Source organism: Leptonotus elevatus, chromosome 17, assembly GCF_054856555.1.
Source record: "Leptonotus elevatus isolate MCC_2025b chromosome 17, RoL_Lele_1.0, whole genome shotgun sequence".
In the NCBI taxonomy this organism is placed as follows: domain Eukaryota; kingdom Metazoa; phylum Chordata; class Actinopteri; order Syngnathiformes; family Syngnathidae; genus Leptonotus; species Leptonotus elevatus.
This window is the reverse complement of record NC_141255.1, coordinates 258,123-280,125: the sequence shown is the minus strand read 5'-3', so window position 1 is coordinate 280,125 and position 22,003 is coordinate 258,123. Positions and strand designations below refer to the sequence as shown.

Here is a 22,003-nt window from a genome sequence, read left to right as displayed (position 1 = left end):
TCACTTGCATTGACCTCATGTATGCTAGCTTCTTTTTATTTTTTTATTTTTATTTTTTATTATGCTATAAGTATGCTAGCTTCTGATTGGTTGGTGTGAGTCAGCTGACGGGATCAGGAAGTGTTGGCACTCTCGCTGCCGCGTGTGACGACTTTCCGTCTCCATCCTGCCTTTTCGTTTTACAACCAGCGTCCCATTAACCAGCAACCAATCCCGCCTTAGACTACGGCTACGCTATGCTACGCTATGCTACGCTATGCTACGCTACGCGTATTTCTCCTGAGGTCTTTTCTCGCTAATTTGCCACCTTTTTTTCCCTCTGAAATTTGCATACACTCGTCACCCTAACACGCCGTCGTCGACTTTTGGATCAGATCAGGATTCCATTTTTTTAGGAACAAGTTTCTGCGATTTACATTCTAACCGTTTTTCATCCCACTCGTGCAAAATTCACGTCGCTTTATGGAAAACGCGGCCGTAGACAAAATAACGACCTACAAAAGATTCCACATGCAGCAACATCTGCTCCAACTTGAGAATCCAAAATGCGCCAACATCAAGTCAAGCTATTTTTACTTTGCGCCTTCAGCAGTCATTTTTAAACACACGTTTTTTTGCTGACTGTCATGTGGACTGAAAAATTAGCTGCGCCAAACTTTTTCTCAGCGGCTCCTCGAGGGAGTCCAGCATGGCGGCAACACGCGGAAGTAGGACATGGCGCTTGGAACGGCGCTTGGAATGGCGCTCTGCCGCCGCCACAGCATGCAGATGTTCGCGACGACTGCATCGGCAACACTTTCGCTCGGTCCCGAACATTGACAGCATGCTTACGGCATTAGCATGCAAACACGCTCGCGGACGAGCGTCAACAATGGCGCGCCAATTAAAATGGCTGCTTGCCATTAGCGCGCCGAGAGCCTCAGCGGGCAGGAATCGTTGCGCCGCAATCGCAAAGGAATCGCCAAGAAAAAAACGACGTCTACCCTTTGTATCTATCGCGTTAGTGTAAGGTTGTGGGTTTGATTTCCCAGCCAAGGGTGCCGTGCATCCGGGTTACGATGCTTTCCATTTTAAGAGGCTGCGCTCACAAGACTTTCATATTATCGAATTTCGGGATGAAAAAGTGTGACGTTCGCCGAAACAACAGTTTGGGATTGCAAGTGAAGCTCGCATTTGATTGGCCGAAGACTCAAAATTGTGCCAAAGTGTGGATTGTTTTGTCCAGTGACTTGCTGGTAACTAGTTCAGGATGAACTTTGACCTCTCACCACAAGTTAGCTGAGCCGCTGCGTGAGGGTACGAGAGCCACAAATTGGATGCATTTACAGTAACCTGGATCCGATCTGGATTGAAACCGGGTTCCGCAATCTAGCTTCTGAAACTGAACAGACACTGCAAATAAAAAAAAAGGTTTTGGCGAATCACATTTAAATTAGCGGAGGTTTTTTCAAGCGTTGTTCGACTCCATCAGCGACATTTTCTCTCGTTGTGTTCACGTGTGGAGCGTAAACAAGTGACCGACTGCTGACACAGCATGTCACACACACACACACACACACACTCTCTCCGAGGGGGGGGGGGGGGGGGGCACACGATCTGCTGACTCCTCCAACACACGCACACACACACACTGACGTGACACGGCGGTAAACACGGATGCGCTGACTGCCGCAGCTCGCAGGCCCGAGGCGAGCCGGCGCCAAACATGCACACGGGGAGGAGTCGGAAATGCGCTCTCGCGGTCCCGCACACACAAGAAGAAGAAGAGCGAGAGAGCGAGAGAGCGAGAGGGCGAGCGAGAGGGCGAGCGAGAGAGCGAGACAGCCTTCTCGTCCGTCAGCCAATGTTTGCCCAAAGTGATGTTTTCCAATAAGACAAGGACGCCGGTCGGACCCATTTGGGATCCGTCAATATCACTTGGCGCATTTCACGAGCCGATGCGAGGCGGCGTGACGCTCCGCAGGGACGTCACGCATGAAAGAAACAGGCTGGCGGCGCCACGCGTCCCTTTTAAGGTGTCGCTTCCTCTCATGCAATTTGCTTCCTCTCTCACCTTCGCCACTCGCTCGCTTAATGCGGGAGTCAATCGGCTCTTAACACGACACACTTCATTGCGTCCATTCGCTGCTTTTAAATACACGCGTGATCAAATATGATGCAGCTGAACACACTGACATGGGGGGGGGGGGGCAAGGGGGGGGGGGGGTCACTGGGATAAGTGATGGGAATGGCCTGGATTGCATTTGTTTCCATGCGCGTCTATTTTGGGTTGTGAGGCTTCCGGATGAAAAGAGACGCGACGACGCGTTCATCTTTACTCACCTTTTGCTACACAGAAATAAACATTCCGCATCAGCTTTGCGCACATTTTGGAAGCGCTGCCGCAGTGATGCAGCAAAACAGTCCTTAAACTCCTTGTAAAGTCAATTCAGAGATTTGCTTGTGATGACGTCTTTTGTAGCTTTGACGACGAAGATCGACCGCGACCGCACGTCGTCACAAGCAATTGTGGACGTTCGCTGTTCTTCATTTGATGAGCGTTGCTAAAGCGGCGCCGCGGGACGCGCTTTGGCGTCTGGCAGGGGTTGCCCCTGCTCCGCCACAAAAATGAGGGTCCGCCGACACGGCCGCATTAGAGCGCCACATTGTCCGCCGCGAGCGCATGCATGAGAAAGATCCGCTTTATGTCAACGACGACTTTCAACTTGAATCGATGATCGTCAAGAACGCATCCCGCGATTTGAAGAATAAAAACAATTCTGCTTGGAATCGACGACTGCAAATGCATTTCGATGGCATGTCGGTAAACAATTTCGCTTCAAACGCTCGACGCCGATAGCCTGTCAAGCCACACCCACTTTCTTGAAGGAAGGAAAGTGGGTGTGGTCACTCAGCCGTTGAAAGCGAGCGTCTCAAGACAAACCGTCCAATCAAATGTCTTACAAATTCGTATTTACTTTCATATTCTTTGTGAGCAACGTCACAATTCAGCGCCAGAAGTTTCTCATTATAACAATCGAAAGGTCACGCGGGAAAGACGAGAGTTTGTTTACATTTTACATTTGAAATAACCAGAAACTCGTCAAGCCATCAACAATTGACGGCCTGAGACGCATTTGTTTGAAAAGAAGCCACGTTCGCTTGAACCGTTTCCAAGAACATGTCGGACATCAAAACACTTACGACGCCACCAATCATCGCGTTTTCACCGCAACGATGACATCATTCATTCACGACTGTCTCTGTTTGCATGTTTTCCCACCTGCCGCTGTTTAACTTGTGAACATATCTTTCATATTCACGCGCCGCTCTTGCACGCATCCGTCCTGCTTTCGTGACGCCACGTCCGCTCTCGTTTGATTGGCTCTTTTTGTCCCGCCTCTGCAATGCGCTCGATGCGGACAGTGAAAAGACTCGACCAGCAGACGAGCAGATTAGATATTATTTATATAAATAAACCTGATTTCAATCTGAAACATTACATTGCGTTGGTTCATCAATTCAATGCATTGTTAATTAATTAATTAAAAAGAGCTTTTGGTCAATTGCTTTATTTTCACTTGGATTTGTTTCTTTTTTCATTTGGCCATTTTTGGTCCTGTTCCGGTCTTTCCGGTTTCCGGGCTTTGATGCGCTTCGTGATGAGATTCGTGACTTGACGGCAACGTCAGCCGTCAGGAAACGACTTACCAGTTTCCCGCGAGATCTGGACGAAGGCCTCGACGCCGCTCTCGCCGTAGTTGCCCTCGGAGGCCAGCGTGGACACGTAGTTCCACGCCATGGCCGTCACGATGTCCATCATGGCCTGAGCCTGGTACGAGTCCGGCGGCACCACGCGGGAGAAGAAGTCGTAGCGGGTGTTGTCGCTCAGCTCGGGGGCCGTCGAGGCGTAGCTGATCTGCGGGATCTGAAGAGACGGAAAAGGGAGAGCGAGAGGAATCAGGTCGGGAAAAAAAAACATGGCGATGTTCCGAGGCGTCCTGACGGGAGGCCCGCCTCGCGTTGGCTTTATAAGGTGGGGGGGGGAGACGAAGAAAATTTGGGAATAACAAAGAGGTCGCACAAGACCACAACTTGGAGAGAGCGATGACTGAATCTCACGCACGCACGCAGGTAGATGTGACGTTAAAGGTTGCTAAACGCGTTAGACGGCTGACAGGCAGATTGATTTTACCGCTGATGCAAGGGGACATCAAGGGGCGCGCTGGCCGACGCGCGCACGCACACACAAAATGGCCGTCTCATTAGCATTCATTGCCAAGTAAGAGTTCAGTGGCAGTTTAAGGCAAAGCTACATTTCAGTGTCAGCCGTCGTCACACACGCTTGAAAAGGTTGCCAAGTGCTGAGCACAACCCAACGGACGGCGATGACATTAAGCGATTGAAGGACGTGTTGCTAACATTTCCAAATTGCCGTTGCGCGACGTCTTGATTCCCTTTTAGCGGCACACGTGAAGCGCCCGCCTGCCACTTTGCATCCGCACGTTGGCATTTTTTAAAGGTCGTCGATACCTCGTGTGTCACCTCCGTCTTTGGCGGCGGCGGCAACTTATATCGGGGACGCGTACGCAACACGCGTCACATCCGCTGCAAACAACATCAACGATGTCTGCGCTGCTGATATTGAGGATGCGTAACATTCATCGGGGCCACAGACGGCGAAAAACCCAAAACGATCGGCGAAACGATGGCCGTGCGTTCACGCATGTTAATGAGCATCTCGTCTGTTCGGTTTGTCCTCTCGCACTCGGCGCAAAAAGACACGCATCCATTTCAAAGAGGAAATAACGGCGCATATTTCTCTGTTCACAAGAGCGGCGCAAATGCGACCCAGCGACCCGCGCGAACTCGCCACTTTGATCTTTTGTTATTTTCGCTTTTACAAAAGCACACACGGTGGAGAAGTATGCAAAGAGGCGCTGCTTTATTTCTCACTGCCTAACCAGATTCATAACGTTGCAAATATGTCAGAAATGCAAAGCGCGCACGCACTGAAAAGATCCAATTTGTCAGAACGACGACACGAGACTGATTTCGGCGCCTCCTGAAAAATCGCAACCGCCGTTTGTCAACGTCGAGCCGACAATGAATGATTGTTGGTCTGCGCGCGGCCTGCGATTGGCTGCCAACCACGTCAGCGCGTACCCCGCCGACTGCCCCGACACAGCTGGGATAGGCTCCAGCACGCTCGCGACCCTCGTGAGGATAAGTGGTTCAAATAACGGACGGACGGACGGACGCCGAGTGGGCAATGTCGGAATGCGAGACGCAAGTGAGCGTTTCCGTCTTCGGCCTCCAAAGTGAGTTGTGAGTTAGCGTCAAGGAAATGAAAGGCTCGGTTCCGTCACACCGCCGGGAGAATTCGATTAAACTTCCAATCCTCCCATAATTCCATTTGCGCTAATGAATATGTGTGTGCGTGACAGAAGAAGAACCAGGATGTTCGTGCTGCTGCTTAGCAAGTGTTTCAATTAGCGCTGGCGACATTCCTTTGCATTTAAACATCTCCAATGATGTTGCGATTGTCCTCAAAATCGCTGGCGTTTGCGCGGCGCCGGATTTCTCGCAGTCCAATTCAGCATAAGATGGCCGCGAAGAAGCGGCGAGAAATGTCAGCAAACTGCACTCGGTCCGCTTCCCGCCATCCGGGACCCTTCAGACGAAAGCGACCTTTTGAAATGTCTCCTTTTGAAATGTCCCGCTGAAATGGAGGAAATGCGAGCTCCCATTTTGCTCTTTGCGGAAAATCTCTCGGCGTGAGGAAGCATGTGACATTCTCAAGCCGACGCAGCCTGTATTGTAATGTGTGTGCGTGCGCGCATCTCGCAATAATGGATCTGTCGTGCCCGAAGTGCCCGCCTGAGCCTGAGCCTGATTGATGGCCTCGGCGCGGCGCTAATTAACCCCCCTAAATTGCACCCCCATTAAAGACAGCCGGTGTCACGTGAAAGCGTCATCGCGATGGTTTGTATTCATTTGGGACTGTTTTTATTTGCTTATATTTACACGAAGGCAATTCTGCCGATTGCAGCAATTCCACATTTGGGACATTCCTGTTTTCGAGCACGTCAGTTGGGTAGCGGGGGGGCATCTTTTCATTTCATTGTTTTACTTACTTTGGCAACTACATTTTAATAGAGCTGATTTGGAACGTGTCCATTTTGTACCAATTCAAGTGTCAAAGCTGAACAAAATTGCAAAAAAAGACATTTTGCAGAGAAATGGAAGCAAAGCCACGAACTACTAAAAAAGCACAAACATGCACAACGTCATCAAAGAATCTGATGGATGGAATGTTTATGATGTACTCAATTGTTGAGGGAAAAAAAAAAGACTGTGAGAAACGATGATCGAAAGCAGGAAAGCAGAGTCGAGCGTCCGTTTTTCAACTTGTTTTAATTGAGTCGAGTTCCAAGAACGAGGACGGCTCACCTGCTGTTGTTTTTAATTGCTGGGAACAAGACTCCGGCGATGGGTTCAGGGTCTAATTGGGGAGGGGGGGGGGGCACTCAGCAGGCAAGTCCGAGCTGGGATTGGACATCCACTTTCGGAATGAATCTTCTTCAACACAGCAGATGAATTTGCATCCTGGTTTTTTATTCCCGCATCGCGTGTCAAGTGACCGATGCAAAAAATAGAAAATCACGTGATGGGGACGTCGTTGCTCATCAAGTGTCGTTCACGTCAACTGGTGGGAACTTTTAAAAGCGTTGCCGTCTGTTTTCAAGTGTTGCCGCAGAACATTTGCAGCGAAATCCAGCCAATAAACGAGCCAATACCGATCAATAGCGTACGCACGTCGTTGCTGTTGCTCCGCATTTACGATCGCATCCTGACACGATTTCAAAAGCTCTTTAAACTACCAAGCCCAGTTTACAGCTGCAGGTTTGAATCCAAAGGGAGGTCAAATTAAATAATGTGACTACATAACATTGATTCCGAGCTCAGAACGCAGGAATTGACTTTCCGCTTTCTCACTTCCTTTGCCGATTTTATTTGCTGCTAAACAACATTGACGTTCCCGTTTATTGCGCTTGCTGGTGGCCCGCGATTGCACCCGTCGCCGCATCAGAAGAGGCGGCGGGTGCAATCGCTGCGTTGGTTTTTTTTTACTTTGCTTTTTTCCATCAACATGCACATAAGCAAAATATGAGAGAGAGAAAGAGCGAGAGGAAAACGTGGGGTAAAAAGAAAGCTGGGTTCGACCGCAGCACGTGAGACGAAAGAGAAACAACAAGAGGGAAACTTTTAATAGGAGACAAAAAGAACGAGGCAATAAAAGAGAGGAAAGATGTGAGGGGAAGTCGAGGACGCGCACAAACAAAAGGAGGGGAAAAAATGGAGGAGCAAACGATGATGTACAGGATCTGGAATGAGGGACGTTGAACGATATCCGGGAAATAACACAAAGGCTTTGTTTGAAGAAGAGGACCGACTTTTGCAGACGTCTGAGGACGGAGACGAGACGGCTGGAAAAGATCGGTTTTATATTGAAGGGATCGATCGGCCCATCGCGATCCTCCAAAACGAAGGAAATCGGAGCCGATCGATCGGTTTTCAACGCTATCTACGGATGCACTCCTGGTTCGAGTGCGGCGATGGACGCCGTTCAACGAGCCCGCGTTGGTCGCGAGCCGCCGCTCGTTTTGCAACACTCGTCTTGTCAAAACCTTCGAGATACAGAAAGTCGGCTTTTTCAAATGACAGCAATTACGATTCATCGATTTTTGAAACTCGGACACTTTGTATTCTATTTACTTTTACACTTTGTACATGAATTTAACACTCAGGACGAGTCGCATCTGGGATTTGTTTTGTTGCTAGCGTTGCTCGCCCAAGCCGGGTGGCAATCTATTGACTATTACGAGCCGATGGCACCAATCAAAATGGCCGTCTGAGTCGGTGAAATGACGTTCTCCGCTCATCGAAAAGCAGTGGACGACTCTGGATTGTTTTCATTTGATTTGCAAGTACTATTTTTTTTTTTTATCATTTTTAATATACAAAAATGGAAACTCACAAGAATCGAACACATTTTTGACATTGTGAGAAATTATCAATATAATAATAATAATAATAATAATAAAACCAACAAAACAAAAATGAAAAGGAAACAAAAAAACGGCCCAAAATGTTACCAAGAAATAATAATACAAAAATCGACCAAACCAAAACCATTGCGAAGGATGATTTTGATTTCAAAATGTGCTAAAATGTGCACAACAATACGCCGTTTGTTTACACCGCGTAAAGGAAGCGTTTGCACAGAATTTACAAAAAGGCCTCATTTGTGGCCTAATTGGGTTAGTCTGTAAAATGATTTCTTTCTTTCTTTCTTTACAACCAGGACGGAGACCCGAATTCAAGCGACTTGATTATTTGATTCAACTTTTCCTTTCGACTAAGTTCGAGCCTTCTTATCCTGCTCTTTACAATACAAGTGAATGTTAGCATAAATGCATACAAGTCATTCCATATTTACTCTTAGAAGCATTCATTCAGCGGTATAAACGTGTTTGAATGATGTGAATTGGAATCATCTGTGAGGAGAGCGGAGCCCCGTGGGAAGCGGCTGAAACTGTTGAAAACTTCAGTCCAGAAGAAAGACACGTCTGTATTATTATCTGCACAAAGACTCGTATCCGCGATGTTTGCTGCTGTGTGTCCCCCTCCCCTTTAGAGCAGCAACATCTGTGTAAATAGGGAACAACCTATTAAAAAGAGGACTCGGCGGAGAGCGTCTCAGAGCGGGCAGGAGATTGTAATCTTTGCACATCTCTGTCCGTTCTCCTCGCGAGCAAAAATAATCTCTCGTCTTTCTTCCTCGTCTGTTTTTTATCAAATGTTCGAGGTTGACTGAAGCTGACAGTGAACCTGACTTTTTTGTTATTTGATTCGTTTTGTTTGATTGTTTTTTGCTTGTATTTTTTTGCGAGGGATGCGTTTTAGGACAAACCCAGGATCTTTGTCACTCCCGATTGAAGTTTTTCTGTAAAACTGAATACAACATTTTATGCTGAACACCAAAATGCACAACCAAACAATATCATTTTGCATATTTAAGTCTACGAGCTTAATGTCAACATTGGATGTGAACTGCCATAGGTCGGATTAGAGAAATCATCAAAGACGTTACAGTCGTTATAAACTTGCCTCTTCCTGCTTATACTCTCAACAAAAATATGAACTTTTGTTTTTGCTCCCATTTTTTGGTGATATAGCGACATTTTTCTCAAATATTGTTCACATACTAGTCTAAATCTGTGATAGTGAGCACTTCTCCTTAGCCGAAATAATCCATCCCACCTTACAGGTGGGCCATATCAAGATGGTGTGCCTCAAACTGCCCACAATAAAACATATAAAAAAAGTGTTGCGTTGATATCTCTCTCATGGTAACCGCTCAGCCCTGAACAAGTCCAATGGAAACGCGAACATGGCACGACATGCGGCACGTCACTGAAGGCACGCAGCTGTCAATTCAGACTTGCCTGTAAAGTTTACTGATTGGACTTCATTTTCTTGATTATATATTTGTTGGATTGCGTTCCTTTCAAATAACTAGCCGATGGTATTGGAAATCACAATGGCTGTTTTTGCACCCAAATAGCACAAAGTGTCAGTCGCGTGACATTGCGCTCGAGCGCCGAGGCCGGAGCTAAAATTGAAGATGTCACGCAGCCCCAGGGGTGACGTGCTCGGGGTGACACTGAATTAACGACGGCGACACGGAACGCTTGGCGTCCGGGGGGGGGGGGGGGGGGGGGGGTCCCCTCCCCACAGCGCTGTGATAGCAACTCATCGCCTGGGTCAATTTGAATTTCAAGAGGAACATTATTAAAGGCTGCTCCGTCTTATCGGGAAACAATTTACGGCCGAGGTGATGAATCTGCACCTGCTGCTGAGAAACAGAGAAAAAGGTCACGGGTGGGAAACGAAGGCGAGCGCATCGTACGAAGACCCGCTCGACTCCCATCATTCTCTTTTGGAAGATCATTTTGGGGCCGTCGTCAATTTCAGGACTTCCCCCATTTTTATCCCGGGCCCCCAACGCCCCCCACCCATAAATATTTTGCAGTGCGACGAATGGCGACGCGGCCATAAAAGCATCCGATTCCATTTTGCGTGTCTTTGCGATACGCAAAATGCATGAGCCAACATTGCAACATGGATTTTGTTTTCATAGATTGCAACAACAAACACATATTAAGGTAAAGCTCTCGATTATTGAAGCGTTTTAACCACTGATGAATTTGCACGCATTTCATTTGCATGTTCGTTTGCGTGACGTCCAACGGCGCGTGTCGGCGTGCGGCGCCGTCGGACGTCGTTGACGATGTTCGTGATCAATGCCCGATGGAATCCGCGTGCGCTCAAACGCACGCTTTTGGCTTGGCCGCGGCTCGCATTGGAGGACCGGAACGATATCCAAACATCGCGATGCGATATCAACACCGTGTGAAGCTCGCGATACAATTAGCATGAAATGGTGGCAATATAAAAAAAGTGCTGCATTTAATATCGTGACATGGCGACGACAATATCGAGGCCGTTTTAATATCGCCATATCACGATATTGTCGTGCTGTATTCGGCAGAATATTTGGTTTTGTGTGACGTTCTTCAACATTTTATGGCTGGTTGTCTTGACAATGTTAAAAATGTGCAAATTCTGACTCCGATTTCTGTGAATTGGCAATTTTGGAATATTTTTTTACCTTTTTTTAAACTTGTTTGCGTTTGGGAATGTCTTTTATCATAGAGGGAAATTGGGATGTATTTTTGAATGCCTGAAAACTTTGCAATTATATATTTTTTTAAGTATTGAAAGAAATGATGGCGGACCGTCAGTAAGTTCCGGGCCGCTTTTTCATGATGTAACAATCTGCAATGTGGCGCCGGGCCACGAGGTGGCGCTTCTTTGTTTTTGTGTGCACGTGTAGCACTTTTTCGGAGGTGAATGTTTTGGATGCCGTAGAAGCCTCCGATTATTGGAACGCACGGTGGCGCCGTTTCTTTTGGCTACTAAAGTGAATCCGTGGACTGACAATCCTTTTGTTGCTCTTTTGGTTTTTTTTGTGTGTGTTTTTCTTGCCGACCCGCTGCGCCATCCATGGCCGATCGGCCCGCGTGCGTTACAATGTGCACGGCGGGCGCACAGGATGGCCACGCCCCTCTTCATGATCCAAGCCGGCCACCTGCTGCTTCTCCTCTGGCTTTTTGTTCCTCCCCGCCGTGAAACAAAATCTCCACGTGCGCGTGCAATCGTGCATCGATGTACAGTGCGTGTGTGTGTGTGCGTGTGCGTGTGCGCGCGAGGCAGGCGCGAGGCAGGCATGTGCCGCGTTCAACATGAGCACTCGACACACGGCGCTATCCGCGCGTGACGCTGCCGCATCTGTCCTGACGTGCGACCAAATGTCAGAGCAAAATTAATAATCTCGCAGCAGCGCTTTGCAGATGGAAACCAGATGACGATCAGGCGAGTGTCGGGAGGACGATTCAATTGTGCTCAGTCACACGATTCCGGAGCCTCATTTATGATGAAATACGATCCATACGAAATCGATGAGGACACCTTTTAGTGTAACAAGCCCGGCTTGGAAATGGAATAAAAACGCGGAACTTCCTTTATGCCGATGTGACGGGAGCATTAAACTCCATTTGTAATCTTAAATTGGTTCAACAACTCTCTTTTTGGAGTGTACGTAAAATTTAAGATTACAAGCTTCATTGTTGGCCAACTCCCTTCAATCGGCAACACGCGGCTGAATAAAGTTCGTCCAAAGTCAATATATGACGTTTGTGAGTCCATGAAACGGAAAACTTTGGTTTGGTGTCACTTTGGATCAACGGAATTCAGGGAATCCCTCACTTGGAATTCATTGAACTCAAGATATTCACTTTGGACTAACTTAACTCAAGCGTGTGTTACTGATTGAAATGATTTCTTTTTGGCTGCGGTTGAGGGCCGAGCATCCGCCCCCCCGCCCGCCCTTCGTCCTCGAAAGGACGTGCAAACAGCTGGCGCTTTAAAGGCAGCAATTTGAGCGTTAGCACGGCCGTGATTGCTCTCTCGCTCTCGCTCGCTCTCTCGCTCGCTCTCTCGCTGGCTCTGGGCCTGGAAAGATGAAATCCTGAGTGTAAATTGCGCTGCTGGGCTATTCCAACTTGAGAAAGCCGGCGGGGGCCTCACCGGCAACAGTCGGACGCAGAAAGTGGCAATCTGGGATTAAAATGAGGACCGATCCGCCTTCGTGGGTTGCCATGGCGTAACCGAACAACATATGAACTGAAGCCAAACTTCTCTGTTGCAACTTTCCTCGCGCCGCCTTTAAAGAGGGCAACGTCGTGCGCGCGTCCCCCCCCCCCCCCCCCCCCCCCCCCTCCGTTACGTTCCGCAACAGGCTTCATTAAAGAGAGCAACTCTGGCAACGCGGCCCTTCTCTGGAGCCGGCGGGGACGACGCTGTCAAGACTGTCGGCGGAGCGCCTCGTTATCTGCGCCGCGCGCTCGCCGGGGAAGCGCTGCCATTTTATTTTTAGGGGAGCAATTTTGTTGCCGAATATGCCTCGCAACCCAGCAACACGCCTCCTTGCGCACTATTTGAGTCACACGTTGACACGTTGCTAATGCTTCTAACGGCCATCTTGGTTTTGCAGCAGCATCGTAATAACAAGAGCGAGCCAAGCATTTATTACTTTTGAGCCGGCAGAATAAAAAGCGCTCAAGCGGATCGCAAATGTTATCGTGCACGAAGCTTTATAGATTGCTGGAAAAATAACAAACTAATGACTCCATTTATGTCAGTTGAGGCCACCCGGAGTCCTTCCGAGGAAGCGCAGGAAGACCTTTTCAAGGCCAAAATATGAAACAGGTTCAAATCCAATTTGTCATCGCACTCGTCAAGAGAACGGCGCAACAAAATCCAATTGAAAAAAAAGGCCAGCAGAGGGAGACGGCACATGAACCCGATCGTTCGCCAGAACGTGCCGTGATTCTCGTCCAAGAAAAAGAAAATCGTAAGGAAGGGGCAAGACAAAGAACCAATCCCAAACGATGCTCCTATAAGGGAGGGGGGCAGCATGAGAGAACGCAAACGCACGACACCGATTCTAAGGATTCATCGGAATTCACTTTGAACGAGACCAATTGCTTGGGAATGCGGAAAATGCGCGTTTTCAGACAGCTGGCGACGATGATTAATGTATGCATGGAAGCGGGAAATTGAAAATGGCCGTCCCATTGAAAACGAATGCGGCAAAGTTGATATTTGAGTTTAAACTGTGCAAATACTGGAAGTCATGTGGAATCAGACAACTTGAACCCCGGAAGGCAACAACTTGGGAAGCGAGAGGAAATTGCAACGGTGTCAATTGGAAGTATGATGAGGGAAAAAGTGTGGAGAATAAAAAATGGCGGATATAATAGAAGTGAGAATTGCGTAATAGCTGGCGACTTCAGTCCGTATCACGATTGATAGGTTACGATTCGATGCGATGACGATTAATCCAGATACAAATCTATAAATTGATGATTGCCTTTTTTTTTTTTTTTTTTTTACTCAAATTTAGAAAATACTCATCAGTAAACTTGTACATGTACACTGTAAGATGTGTAAGAAAATGTATTTATGTGAACCAAACAAGTCACTCGAATGAAGCACAATTAATGCTGCTTGTTTTTTTGAAGATGCAGATTTGCAATTTCAAAATGAAGCAAAGATCAATACCATGAATGAATTGTTGTGCGCGGCCCTGACGCCAACCGGTCAGACCTGCGACCCCCCCCCCCCCCCCAATCCCTTCTTGCTTGTGGACCCTGTAGTGACCAATCTGGTCCATCCGTGATTGTAGGTGGGCTTCAGTCAACGATGCTTTGGGGTCATCTTGCGGGCAACATGGCGGCCTCGGCAAACACCGCAAAAGCAGTTGCTGGTGACAAAACACTCAAAGGGCTGTTAATGAAAGCGGATGCGTGGGAGGAGCAAAGTGGGGGGGGGGGCATGCTATAAAGAATGACGGAAAAAGATAAATGTATTACGTCATAGGTGGTGGTGGTGATCGGGGGGTGGGGGGGGGACGTCTCTTCTCGGGGAGATGATGAAAGATTTGAAAAGAGACAAAAAGGTGGGATGTGGAAGCGATGCAGTAATTGAGAAGCGCTCGAGGGAGGACGAATATGGAGATGAATGTCGGCGAGAAGTCGCACGCGGATGAAATACACGCAAGTGGAGGCAACAAAATGAAGAGAGGGGACGGATGAGGGGACGGGTGAGGGGACGGATGAGGGGACGGAACGGCGTTGTGCCATGTGACAAATGAGATGACAGTCAGGTGAGTAAAAAATGGTCTCGTTTTGCAGATAAAACGCAAATTGAGTAAAAGCAAAGAAACGAAGCGAGGCCGCAACGTTGCTTAATCCGTCATCGCAATCCCGAGAAGATGCGAGCAACATCGCACAAATCCGATTGGATGCTGAATTTGTTTGGGCCAATTCCAAGACGTCACCTCAACTTCCTCGCTTTCTATTCTGCAACACATTTTTGCGTTCGTGGCATTTCTTCTCCCCGTTTGTTTTTGAACTTGCGCGGCCGAACGTTCCCTCGCCGCTCGCATTCTCCATCTCATCTCTTTTCAGTGGCTCGATTACTTTGGCTTGCGCTCAAACTTGTCTTTTCATGTTTCCCATTTCCACAACCTCGCCATCCGCCGCACTTGGGTTTCGTCACCTCGGCAAAGATATCGAGCGAAAGGACGAGCGCCGCCGCGCCGGCTCATCTTTCTTTCTGCAAATTGTTTTCAAAAAAGTCCCGTGTTTCCCGAAGGTTAACTCATTTGCGCGACTCCTGACGAGTGTTTAATTAATAAGCGCTGACATTTTCCCTCACAGCACACGACTGGCACTTTGGGCAATTATTATTACGGCGCCATTCAGAGTCAACCTGTCGCCGGCTGGTTTTTACGCCAGGCAACCTTTTCCCGAGACGATCCCTTTTGTGCTCAGAGTTTATCCGCCGTTGAAGCTATAAAGCGGCCGCGCGCACGAATCGCCTCCTCTTGCTAATTAAAAAGTCATCTGATGTATCGCGGAATATATTTGCTCGCCGCTAATCTAAAAAAGTCCCGCGCATCAAACGTGACCTCGTCTCCCTTTTCATCTCCGCCGTTTTGTTCCCCCGCCATCGCTTCCTGCTTTTATTCCTCGCCCGGCTTATTTGCACCTCCGTCCTTGCATCCCCGCGGGTGTCCTGTGCCGTCCTGTGCCGTCCTGTCCTCGGAGCCCTCGCCAGCCGCCGTGCAGATTACGTAGTGATAAAATCATGGGACATGTTGCAAACACGCCGAACTGCAAAGTATTCACACTTCAGGTGTTGATTGCTTTTCCAAACTGATCCAGCAGGTTCTGACTCCTTTTGTGAGGTCGATTCTGATTCCGATTCTTGGCAAAATAAAATTCTCCAAACCAATTCATCAAATGATTCATTTAAGTATTACATCATGACAAAAACATTTAAATGTTGGTCCCTTAATGCGTTCAACATTTCAGATATAATTTCCATGCGATTGTTTTACGATACTTTGTCCAATAGTTATTGTTTAACCTAAGGCCGATTATTTGCCTTTTTTGGTAGGTTCAATGTCTTATGTATGTTTTGTGTGTCTTGTGTTGAAATGTGTTGTCAAAAATCAACAACATTTTTTTTTTAACTAATATCGGCAGATTAAATCGTCTGGTTGATTAATTGGTTGGCCTCGACTGTATAAGGGAGCCCCGAGTGTCAACAAGCCTACAAATGGCTGAATTTTTCACAAGTGGAGTTCGCAGACATTTTTTTAAAGTTCATTTTGTGAGTTGAACGGAAATGTCCAATCGGATTTTGGCATTGATGTGTTGCGATGTGAATCTCATCTGGTCTGTCCTTCATAATCAGACGTGTCGATTCAACTTTATTGGCAAAGGGACCGTTTCTTTCATCAGTAAGATTTTGAGTTCATCAACAGAGGATGCAGCATCGTTGTGTCATCGGAGTGTTCATATTGTGTTCCGTGATTACATCTTCACTGAATCTAGCAAATGACAGAATAAACGCTCTCCTTTATGCATTTTTTTTTAATAACCAAGAGTCGAAAAAAGGGAGGTTGCACAAAATGCAGCCATTTCTCCCATGGACTCGCCAACTTTGTTGCTTCTAAAATGGGGAATTAAGTCAGTAAAGTTGTTTCCAAGTTTTTTTTTCCAGTGGAGCAGAATCGGATGCTTTCCCGCCCATCCGTATTGAAAAAACATCATTGACAATCGAGGGCAGTGAATTAATAATCAGCATCTCTGCGATGCGTATCAAAAAAAAAGCAGCTCTTCAGCGACGGCTTCCGAGGCTGTTGCCGCAAAACTCACTCGATTGTCCGCAATGTCCTCAGATGAAGAGACAAGCTGCGCGGCAACGACCGATCGTTGCCGCGCAGCTCAGGTTCCGCAATGACGCAAGTGAGCGCCTCCATTTTGACACCAGCCTCCACTCAACACGCTAAAGGTGTTGCTCCCCCCACACACCCCCATTCGCACCAATTCTCACTTTCTCCCCTTCCATTCGCATCTTGCTAACAATCTTCTTCTCCTGTCACACATTTTGCGCGCGGCGCGGCGGCGCTCTGTCGCCTTCTTTTGTGGCGCTTTAACTCTCCCGCGCATGCGGCAGCGGCAGTTGAAAAAGGAGCCGCCTCGGAAGATCAGAGACGGCAAATTGTTTTAGCTTAAGAGGTGTGAAAACATGCATTTCTCGTGTTTCCCTCCCGCCGCGCTGCCAACAATTCTCGCAAGTTCTTGACAACTGTCGACCTTCAAGCGACCTCTTATCAAACAGGCAAGCGATTGCCTGAAGGATCTGACAATGAAAGCCCACGTGTGCCGTACGTCCGAGGTGGAATTGCCGGCACAGGCGGCAAATCCAAGTCGAGAAAGTAAAAACCCTGCCGCAGTTTGGCTTTAGCCTCTGAGCTAGCTGCCATGGTGCTCGTTTACCTGCGACACCATGCCCATAGACCATGGGCGCTAGCTAGCTAGCTAGCTAGTACCTGAAAGTAAAAACCCTGCCACCGTTTGGCTTTAGCTCCAGGTGCTAGCTAGCTAGCTACCATGGTGCTCGTTTACCTGTTAGTGAGCTGACTAGCTTTATAATTAGAGAGAGAGAGAGAGGCACATTTTCTGTTCAGAAAGGAGGTCAACTATTGTTTTGCCTATTCATGATTCTGGCAGTAAAAACAGATAATACATAATTAAAAACGGATTAAAAAAAGGATAATATCAATGTGAAACACTTTCTTCCATTCCGCATGCAAATGAACCCTTTGTACTCGTTCCTCATTACAGGAGGCGGAGCCGAAGATGCTGAGGTTCTCTTTGGGCGTGACCAGGATGGATAGAATCAGGAATGAGAACATCAGAGGGACAGCACATGTGGGGGGGGGGGGGGTGGGGGGGGGGTCCGAGATGGTTCGGACGTGTCCAGAGGAGAGACAGGCAGAAGGCTGCCGGGCAGGAGGTCGAGAGGAGGAGCCAAGAGGAGCTTTACGGATGTCGTTAAAGAGGACATGAAGGAAGTCGGCGTGAGAGCAGAAGATGCAGAGGATGCAGAGGATGGACAGGGTTCGACGGAGGCAAGTGATTGGCTGTGGAGACCCCTGAAGGGAAAAGCTCCGAGGAAAAGAAGAAGACGCGTTCCTCCTCATGGGCGGCCATTAAAGCTCCACTTTGCACACCTGGCGCCATCTTTATTGCTTAGACAGAACACGACTTCTAACGGACGCATTAGCACGTTTTGATGAATCAATTCCACGCCGTCGAAAGAATTCAGCGACTCTTGTGCACTTTTTCTTGCAGCTATAAAAGTCTTGAGAGTTTAAATTGGCAAATCCTCCTCTCGTAAGTCGCAGTCCAGCTGAGGCGACCACGAGCTGCTCCAAACCAGCCAAGTCATCTTTCGTTGTCCGCCATAGGAAAAAAGAAAGGAAAAAGTCAAATCGGCTGGCGGAATTGAATGTGGAACGCTCGCTTTGCCGGCACGCGGCATATCGCAGGTGACCAACTATTAACGGTCCCCACTTTGCACGCTATTGCAATCGGTGGACGCAAAACGTGCACGCTCGTCAATCTGCCCGGCGGCGTACGTGTGCAGCCGTCACATCTCATCAGGACGCCGCCTCGACGGCCGCTTTTGCGCACCTTTCCTCCCTGCCACCAATCGGTCAATTGCGCTGAGGCGGCGTTCCGCAATGACGTCACATCAATGGCGTCACATCAATGGCGTCACATCACTGACGTCACATCAATGGCGTCACATCACTGACGTCACATCAATGGCGTCACATCACTGACGTCACATCAATGGCGTCACATCACTGACTCTCGGGCGAACGCGGTCGGCGCGGCCGCAAAGCATTTCCAAACACATTTCCGCAACACCTTCTGCGGCGCCGCAATCGGTTCCATCCATCACGCCGGCCAAATAAGCCGGATCGGCGCAACACCTCCAGCAAGCGAGAACGTGCGCGTGCGCGTGCGCGTGCACGTGCATCTCTGCCTCCTTCACATCTCAGCAGATCCACGGCCTTAATGTCCAGATGTATATTTCATGACATCGGCCGATGACTTAAACATGTCCTCTCAATACGTTGCAGGCTCTTCGGAAAACCTCCACGTTGGAGACCACAACAAAGGATCATTTCACGTTGGAGACTCACAACGTGATATGACAACAGAGAGCAAAGGTGCGAAATGTGCCGCATGCACGTGAAAGGAAGACAACATTTGCATATTGCTACCTGAGAAGGTGTTTAAAAAAAGTGAGCAAAAATGTGAGGCACACGTTAAACACAAACTTCACATTTTTCAGATGCGAGTCCTCGCGTGGCCAATTATTTGTTTGCGTCCACTTCAGGTACGTACAATTTTCCCCCAAAATAGGCTACAATGTGTTTAACGGCACTCGCGGGTGAAGTTCGGGTCGAGTTAAAGATAAAACTAAAGTAATGAACTGTTGTGTGCTTCCACAAAAGTCTGCTCGCTTAATGCTAACACGATTGAGCGGCTAATAAGCTAGCAAAAATGTCACCGCTTATCATAGCAGCCTTTAAGCGACGCGTATTTGAACGGAAACCGTGTACAGCTTCTTGAGTCACCGCCATCTTGTTTTTATATAAGTTAGACATTTCTTTTCTTTTCTGTTCATTTGAGTGGCGAAAGATGATTTGAGTGTTTTGAATTCGGAATAAAATCAACACGCGAGGCCCGGACATGAAATTAATATTCAAAAGTAGGACTTCATTCGCCAATTGAGGACAATCTGGACTTAAAGACCGCATAAAGGTTTCACACTCAGGCCACTCTTTTGATCGAATCACCAAATTTGTTCCAAATATTTATAACAATGTTTCGTATTGGCTGAAGTGGCAAGTAAAATGTCCTCAAGGGTATTAAAACTATTTTGAAAAAGGAAGTAGCCTGACCACTCGCACTTAAATCTCTTAAAGTGCAATAGTGTCCTTAATGTCCTTATTTGTTAGCGTCTATCAAAATGGCCGCTGCGGAAAAAAACCAAAACGCACCACTGGACTATTTGGTGTGAACGCTTACTGCAGATATGAGATTTTAATAACTTCACGTGAACTATTATGCTTGATACATTTTTAAAAAGGTTACCTTAGATAGAATCTTTATTGTCATCGTAGCGTAAGAAAAATGCACACTTTAAATTGGAAGTTGATATTCATTGGAACAAGTCAACTGCCATTGTGATCTTTTGATTGGCCATCGATGAGCAAAAAGGAAACTAGTACATTCTCAGTGACGGCAAATTCCCACAATCACATTTGCATCCCTCTTCACCAACAAAGAGACAGATTGACCGATAGACGAAACGTCCCTCCGTCAAAAAGCGCCATCCCATGACGGACATCGTATGATTGTCCCTCGCAAGACTGACAGACGGACTGAGACGGACTGACAGAAATCACGGAAAGTCAGCAAGTCATCCGTCTTAAGGCAAAGGGAGGAGAGACGGGAGAGATGACGCAACGGCGGCGACTTAAAGACGCTTTGGGAGAATTTGGTTGCTTGGCTGGGGAAGGTTTTGTCCTCCTTGAATCTTTAACGCAGTCTGCGATGTCGGGAACCGCCATCGAAAAAGATTTCCGGCCGTAACACGATAAAGCCCAAAGCCTTAGAAGAGTGATGTGCATCTACAGTATATAAATATATAACGTTATGGGTGGCTAAACAGCGCTGTCCGGTCTGATCCGCAACGCTTCTGCCCAAACCCGCAACGTGTCAACGAGGACGTAAAGCGGCAAGTATCTTTGGCCTAACCTCGGCAGGCCTCGGGCCGCGCGCGGTCAATCGATGAGCCTCATTGAATTGTGTCATGCAGATGAATTCTCAGCCATGCTTTGCCCTAAAGCAAACACGCACGCGCGCGCGCACGCACGCACGCACGCACGCACGCACGCCAACTAAGAAAGTTGAAACTACACGGGCGGTTTTCCACATCATCATTGATATTCTTCTGTTAACCTCCTCAAACTTTTCTCCGCCAGGATGACGAGAACTCCGGAGCAACAACCGGTCTCGTTTGAACATCCGGCGCCATTGTTGTCACATGCTTGCGGAGATTTTCAGCAACAGCACAAATAATTCAAGGCACGCTGATCGCCGAGCGAGACGGAACACGTCGCGTGTGATCACAAGCGGCGAACGCGCAGGACGCGCTCGCCATGCAGGCCGCGACGCCGTCACCAAAATGCCGCTCGAAATGAATATTGAATCGCACATGTTTCATTCATGTGGAAGACGACACGCCGCCAACGGGGGGAGGGGCTTCCCGCAGAGAATGTGATGAGGACGTCTTCGTGTCACTGCAGGCGTCGCGCGCCGCTTCCACGCAAACGTGCGCTTACAGTGACGTCGTGACGTCGTGACGTCGTGACGTCGTGACGTCGTGACGTCGCGACGTCGGCCAAAATCGGACAGGCGGGATCCAGACAGCCCGACACCAGATTTTCTGCCAAGCTCACTTCTTAAGGTCCGAAGTCCGGCGATGCGACATTTGTATGATTAGTTATATATTGGGAAACTATTTGCTGCGACCAAATAGGGAATTGGGGGCAAGACGTGAATTTGGGGAATGGAAAAAATGGAAGCGCCCACATTGTGAATATTTGCAAATTGGAACGGAAACAATTTACGAGCCTGACACGGATGCTGCAGTTACGCTTGCGGCCAGAGGTGGCAGTCGCTAGCGAGTGAGCTCCCTAGCTAGCTCCCCGGGCGCTCATTTACCTGCTAGCTAGCTAGCGAGCTAGTTTTTACTTTCCGGACCTGGATTTGCCACCTCTGGCCCTCGACTTGGAGATGATGTCAATTGCGCCCAACAAATGTCCTTGTGTGTTGCAACAGCACACAACAAACACACAAACATGACACCTGGGATGAAGATGTCACTGGGTGAGTGCGGTTCCAGCCCGATGAGCACCTTCAGCACGGCCTCCCGGGAGATAAATGGACGCCAGCGCGCACCTTTCTCTTCCCGCCACAAATAACATCTTTCGAGGAATGTTGCACTTGAAGGGGAAAAAAGATTTACCTCGCCGCGGGCGCCGCAGGTGCGTGGCCTGCGACCGGGTGTGTAATTCAATGCCGTCCGACATTACGGCGTCGTCCCCGTGTCAGAGGCCTGTAATCACATCAGCGCACTTGGCAGCGCAAGCAAGCGCTCGTTGCAAAGCGCCGTTCGGACGCACCGCTACGACGACCGCCAGGCCGCGCTGGCTCAAGTTAATCACTCGCAGCTGCTGCATTTGGATGGAACGAGCGCAGCGACAAAAGGCCATTCGTGATGAGACGCCGGACGTCATCGCCAAACAAATGATTGGCCGTGTGTGACATACGCACGAAAACAACTCCAAATTGTGATTAATAGTGCCGGGAAAAAAAGAACGTTTGCTTGTTAT

General features: G+C 48.3%; 1 protein-coding gene across 2 annotated transcripts in view; it reads right to left on the bottom strand.

The window, feature by feature from the left end:
- The window catches only part of grm8a (glutamate receptor, metabotropic 8a), a 135,406-nt gene that overhangs the window by 68,929 nt on the left and 44,474 nt on the right, over positions 1-22,003 (bottom strand). For both annotated transcript variants that reach the window (XM_086058246.1, XM_086058245.1), the window contains exon 3: positions 3,691-3,907. In XM_086058246.1, the coding sequence (XP_085914372.1) occupies positions 3,691-3,907 (217 nt within the window). The remainder of the gene's footprint in view (positions 1-3,690; positions 3,908-22,003) is intronic.